Source organism: Dipodomys merriami, unplaced genomic scaffold (genome assembly GCF_024711535.1).
Source record: "Dipodomys merriami isolate MVZ:Mamm:240054 unplaced genomic scaffold, mDipMer1.0.p SCAF_200, whole genome shotgun sequence".
In the NCBI taxonomy this organism is placed as follows: Eukaryota; Metazoa; Chordata; class Mammalia; order Rodentia; family Heteromyidae; genus Dipodomys; species Dipodomys merriami.
This window is the reverse complement of record NW_027203383.1, coordinates 536,797-543,070: the sequence shown is the minus strand read 5'-3', so window position 1 is coordinate 543,070 and position 6,274 is coordinate 536,797. Positions and strand designations below refer to the sequence as shown.

At 57.0% G+C, this 6,274-nt stretch overlaps 1 protein-coding gene across 1 annotated transcript; it reads right to left on the bottom strand.

Moving 5' to 3' along the window:
- Positions 1-4,222: 4,222 nt before the first annotated feature.
- LOC138833078 (homeobox protein goosecoid) lies at positions 4,223-6,046 on the bottom strand. The gene is made up of 3 exons (XM_070031405.1): positions 5,632-6,046; positions 4,988-5,247; positions 4,223-4,608 (listed from the first exon to the last, which is right to left on the bottom strand). Exons 1-3 carry the CDS (start codon positions 5,984-5,986, stop codon positions 4,453-4,455), a joined length of 771 nt encoding a protein of 256 aa, XP_069887506.1. The 5' UTR covers positions 5,987-6,046; the 3' UTR covers positions 4,223-4,452.
- Positions 6,047-6,274: the final 228 nt, after the last annotated feature.

Here is a 6,274-nt window from a genome sequence, read left to right as displayed (position 1 = left end):
TCTTTCCCACCCATGCCCAGCTAGCTAAGAATGCTAAACAACCAAGTTCACATGGCTCATGCCTATAATCCAAGCTACAGAAGAGTTTGGAGATCAGGGGGGTAGAGTTTCAAGACTAGCAAACCCCATCTCAACCAAGAAGACTGGCATTGTGGTATACACTTGTGGTCCTAGCTATTCAAGAGATTACAGATAGGAGAATCACTCAAGGCTGGTATTTAATTAACACTTGAGCCAATACCTCCACCTCCAGCTTTTAGCTGGTTAATTGAGGATAAGAGTTTCACAGAGCCTGGCACCGGTGGCTGTAATCCTATCTACTCAGGAGGCTGAGATCTGAGGATTGTGTTTCAAAGCCAGCCTGGGCTGAAAACTCTCCATGAGAGTTGTCTCTAACAAACTACTCAGAAAAGCCAGAAGTGGGGCTGTGGCTCAAGTGGTAGGCTCAGGGACAGTGCTCAGGCCCAGCATTCAAGCCCTAGGACCTGGAGAGGTATGAGGGGGAAGGGGGAGAGGGAGTGTTTCAGACTTTCCACTCTGGGCTAACTTCAAACCAAAATCCTCAGATCTCAGCTCCTTGAGTAACTGGGATTATGGGCAGGAGCCACCAACACTTGGCTAATTTGGATTCTTTAAGCATCCTGATTGATGGAATTCACTGGACTAGGTACACAGCAGATCACAGTTCCTGTGCTGGCCTTTCTTATTTGCTTTGTGGCTCAATTTGTTTAACTGTGAAATGAACAGAACACTTCCACTGGTCAGAAGCCGGGACACAAGAACCAGAAGCCACTCAGGCAAAGTCACCTGGCCTACACTCGGTCCATATATTCCCACTCCAACAGCCAGTGTGGTCGCTAAACCCCTCCCTAAAAGAAAATTACCAGGCCCACCCACGTGCCCTTTTGCTGCCTGACCCCATCTGGCCCTGCCCGGTACTCTGAGCAGCTAAGAAAGAGGTTTGCACCCCACAGGGCCTGGGGCACACAGGAGGGTGGGTAGACTATAATTAGACAGGCCATGCTGACATTTCCCTCACAATCCAGACATTTATTATGCTGATTTCCTGGAATGGGGAGGCAATCCTCAAGTGCCTGGCAGAGAAAGCCAGGCCCAGAGACAGGGACTTTCAGAAGGAGAGCTCTTACCTCCCAGGCGCCCCAGGGCAGACCAAGAGCAGCTCCCAGAAGCTCATCCACCTCTAGGCTCCTCCCACTGTAACCCCTCGATAGGCTGTCACCTGAAAATCCATCTCTCTCTCTCTCTCTCTCTCTCTCTCTCTCTCTCTCTCTCTCTCTCTCTCTCTCTCTCTCTCTCTCACCTGCCATGTACTTTTTCACAAACCAGATAGGTACAGATATTCATTCCTTCAAATGATGAAAGATTCCCTTTTCTGGTGAGCTGGAGGGCAAGTCACATGAGAACAAACACACAGGGGGTTATAAATAGGCCTGCAGTGTCCGTCTCTCAGGGTAGAATGACACTGCCCACTGCTTGTGCCCATAAGTTAGACTGCTCCAGATGCCCCTGCAGCTCACCAGCTCCCGCGGTGCCGAGGCCCCCAGTGCAGGAAGAGCTGCTATTCCTGGAGGTCAGGTGGGAGGCAGGGCCGACATGACTGTTCACACTGGAAGTCTAGCATCTGAGGAGGACTTGTCAAGAATGTGACAAGTCATCCCAGCTACTCAGGAGGCTGAGATCTGAGGGTCACAGATGGAAGCCAGCCCAGGCAGGAAAGTCCTTGAGACTCTTATCCCCAACTAATCATTAAAATAACTGGAAGTGGAGCTGTGGCTGAAGTGGTAGAACACTAACCTGGAGCAAAAAAAAAAAAAAAGCTCACTGACAGAAACAAAAATAAGTAAATAAATAAAAGAACGAGACAGCCTCCTTGGACATTTCTGATGAGAACAGTTATTACTGAAATATCGCCAATTACAGTGCAAGGCTCATTTAGGCGAGCTGTCAAACCTTTACTTCCTCACCCATAATGTGGTAACCATTTCCCATATCTCAGAGTTCTTGGAAGGTAAAACGAGAAAAGGCTAGTGATGGGCTGGGAAGGTGGCTCAATGGTAGATTGCTTGCCTTGCATGCATGAGGCCCTGGGTTCGATTCCTCAGCACCACATAAGCAGAAAAAGCCAGAAGTGACACTGTGGGCTCAAGTGGTAGAGCGCTAGCCTTGACTTGAAGAACTGAGGGACAGTGCCCAGGCCCCAGAGTTCAGGCCCCACGACCAACAACAACAACAACAAAAAAAAAAAAAAAAAAAAAAAAAAAAAAAAAAAAAAAGCAAAGAAAAAGCAAGTGATTTCTAAAGTATTAGAATGATCCTACTAACTTTCAAAATTAAGTAGCCAGCTCACACTGGCTGCCCTCAGAAGACTAAGATCTGAGGATCACAGTTCAAAACTAACCTGGGCAGATAAATCGGAGAGACCCTTATCTCCTCTAATTAACCAGTACATACACGGAAGAAGAGCAAGTGGGCTCCAGCGGTAAAGCACCAGTTCAGTGAAAAAGCTAAGCCAGACTGAGGACCTGTGTTGAAACCATACTACTGGCCCACGTATGCATGAGTGTGTGTGCATACAAAGTAGCCGTGTCAAAAGAAGTCCTTAATGCCAGCAGCACAGTAAGCAACTTGGGGCCCTCGATGTCCACCAAATCCCTGGGCAGCAGGTTTTACCACTGTCCCCATTTTCCAGTGACAGAACATCACACTCAAAGTCACAAATCATGGAGTCTGGGCATGAAACTAGGGCAATCCTGTCATCTGACTTAGACCTAGACTCCAAGTCACTGAGCCTAAAAGAAAGCAGCACTGGGAGCCTCTGCCATGGTGCGGCCCCCAGCACTCTGGGGGCTGAGACAGGAGGATCTGGAATTGGAAGTCAACATAAAACATACATAAAACACACAAAAAAAATTAAAAAGCAGTGCTAGGGGTCAGTCCACACTTTCTGTGTCTTTTTGCCTTGCAAACCTAAAAAGCGTGAAAAACCCGGGCTCCTTGTGAATCCCTATTTCTTTTCTCTCTCTACTCCTGGTCAGAGCTGGCATCTAATGCTCCTCCCTTCCCCTGGGTACCTTACTCCAAAGGCTCAAAGCAAAGCCCGGGAAGAAGCTTCCAGCTTCCACAGTGACCCACTGTCTGGGTTGAGCCAGGCCAGGCCGGCTTTCTGAGCCTCAACTTCCCTCAGCAGTTAAGTGCACCCAGAGCAGAAACCAATCACGTTTAGCATATTAAAACCACTGCTAGCTGGGCACCTGGCGATTCAAAGGACTGAAGTGATCCAAAGGATTGAAGTTCAAAGCCAGCTCCCACAAAACAAAAAACAAAAGCAAAAAACCCTCACTAGATTCCATCTCCAAAATAACCAAAAAACAAAACAAAACGACTAGGCTAGAGGTGTGGCTCAAGCAGTAAAGTGCCAGCCTAGCCGGCTGGGAGATCCTTTTCAAACACCAGTTCCAACAAACCAGCCAACAAACAAAACCACCCCCCTTGGCCTTGGCCTCTGCCCCCGTGCTGAGTGGTGCGCAGGGGGGCTAGTCCGCCCAGGAAGAGGGGTCCCACCATAGCAGAACCTCTCTGGCAGTGAGTTTCTTGGCTACCACACACCTGGGAGAAGAGCCTTTGTCCCAGGTGAATCCCGCAACCCCGGGGCAGTGGCGCAGCTGTCCGGGGGAGAGGGGGGTCCCCTGTGATGCCAGCCAAGATGGTGGGGTGTAAAAGGCTCTCCCAAGACGGCGCCCCGGAAAATGGACAGCAGAAACAGCCGTGAAGGGCGGCCCAACCTCAGGAGAATCAGACTTCCCGCTGCCTGAACCCTCTCCCTTAGATCTGGGGCGGTTCGTAAACGCGCAGCCTTGGTATGGTGAGTACCTGGCGGGGGGGGGGGGGGTAGCCGCTCCTGTAAACTCTGAACCCACGCCCTGCCCTGGCACCCGCAGCGCCAACTCTGCACCCCTCGGAGACGCAGCCCCCATCCCGTGATCGATCCGTTCGGTTTTCGCTCAGACTTTCTTTACTCTCGTTATTGTTTTTCTGTGACAGACCAGAGTTGCAACTTTTTAATAATCTTCCACGCCTACAAATAAATAGAGTTGGGGGAAGGTGGGGGAGGATTTGATGTGGGGGGGAAGGAGAGAGGGTGGGGTACGAAGTACAGAACGTGGCCGTCCACTTCGCCATCATTTTATTAGGGTGTCACCGTTAACTTAACTATAAATACTACGCTGGGGAGCGACGCGTGAGCGCCCCGGACGGCGGGGCCGGGCGCCGGCGGCCAGGACGCCGACCCTCCCGGCTATGTACAGTATTTACAGCTCCTCGTTCCTTCCTCGACCCCCTCCCGCAAGGCAGCGCGTGTGCAAGAAGCATCGTCTGTCTGTGCAAGTCCGTGAGTCGGGCAAAGCAAAAGCGCCCGGGGCCGGCCCGCGGCCGTCAGCTGTCTGAGTCCAAATCGCTTTTACCTTCTTCTTCCCTCTTCTCGGGCGAGGCTTTCGACGACGCCTTGTTCCACTTCTCCGCGTTTTCCGACTCCTCGGAAGAGGATCGCTTCTGCCGTCTCCATTTGGCACGGCGGTTTTTAAACCAGACCTGTTGGCGCAAGAGAACACCAAGCCACGGGCAATCAGAGGGGCGACATCGCCCGGGCTCCGCACGGCCAGGGCTCCCCAGGGGCTCCTGGTGGCCCCCGACATCGCCAGGACGCGGTGGGATCGTACCCGGGCATCCTGGCACGGCCAACACAAGAAGGGGGCGCTTCCGCATTTCGCTCCACTTCCTGGGCCTAAAGCGCCCTCCGGGAGCCTCCGGGCCTCCGCGGCGAGGCCGGCGGAAGGGTCGGGGGAGACCCAGGGAGGCCTGGACAAGGCCGGCTGGGGGCGGGGGTGGCCCAGCTTGCGGGGAGCACCGCTGGATGCTCCCCTCCGCCCCTCAACCCCCACCCCCGCCCCGGGCCGGGCCGGGCGCCTACCTCCACCTTCTCCTCGCGTAGGTGCACCTTCCGCGCCAGCTGCTCGCGCGTGCCCACGTCCGGGTACTTGGTCTCCTGGAAGAGGCTCTCCAGCGCTTCGAGCTGCTCGTCGGTGAAGATGGTGCGGTGCCGCCGCTTCCGCCGGCAGTGCAGCTGGTTGAGCAGCTGCAGCTCCGTGCGGGACAGCGTGCCCACGTTCATGTAGGGCAGCATCTGGTGCGGCACGGGGGACACCAGCACCGACCCCGGGCCCTCGTAGCCTGCGACAGAGGCGCGCGCCGTCAGATCCCTTCCCCATTTCAAACCCGTCCGCAAAAAGGGGGACTACGGGGGGGGGGAGATCGGGGAAGCCCGGGAATCCGGGGTGCGGAGTGCGCGGGGCGGGGGGGGGAGGGGAAACATCCAGTGGCACATCTTCCAAGTTTGGAAGTTCTAGAACACCTCGTGTCCCCCGGCAGCACGATCATTACAGCCCGGTGAGCACTCTCACTCCGCCGTGGGGCAAAGCGCTCGCTAACTCTCCTCGCTCGGTGTAAAGCTCTCGGCGCTCCAGCGGGCCAAGTCCCTCGCCAAAGCGGCCACGGAAGCCGGCCCCAGCGCCCACCCGGGCCCCGGGACCCCGCGCGGGCGCGATCGGTCGTTACCTGGGGCGGCGGGGACGCAGGAGCACTGCTGGGCGCCCAGCGGCGGCACGGCCCCGCAGCAGGCCGGGCCCACCGGCGCCGCCTGCACGTGGAGCTGCCCGTAGAAGTAGTTGTTGTAGCCCAGGCGGGAGCCACCGACCGCAGCCGGGAGGCCCGCGCCGCCGGGGGCCACGGGACGCGGGTAGAAGGCGCCGTAGTCCGAGGAGGCACCGCCACCGGCGGCGTAGAGCGAGTCTCCGTGCAGGGCCGGGAAGACGACCGGAGCCGCCGCGCTGGGCGCCACCGGCAGCACCGAGTCCTTGCAGCGCGGCCGGGCGGCCAGGATGTTGTCGATGCTGAACATGCCGGCGGGCATCCCCGAGCCCCGCGCCGGGACCAGGGAGGGGCGGCGGCGGGGACGAGCCGAGGGGGGGGAAAAAAAGCCTTCTCCGAGGGTGTGCGGCGGGGGCGGGGGCGGGGGTCCGTGCGCCCGTCCCCGGCTGCCGAGCAAAGCGAAAGCGAGCGCGGCGAGCGCGCAGCCCCGCGCCCCTCCCCGCCCGCCCGCCCGCCCCCTGCGTCCGCGCGCCCTCCTCCCGCCCGCCCGCCCCGCGCCGCGCCGCGCCGCTCGCTCCACTCCAGCCGCGGGGTAGGACGGAGCTCCGGC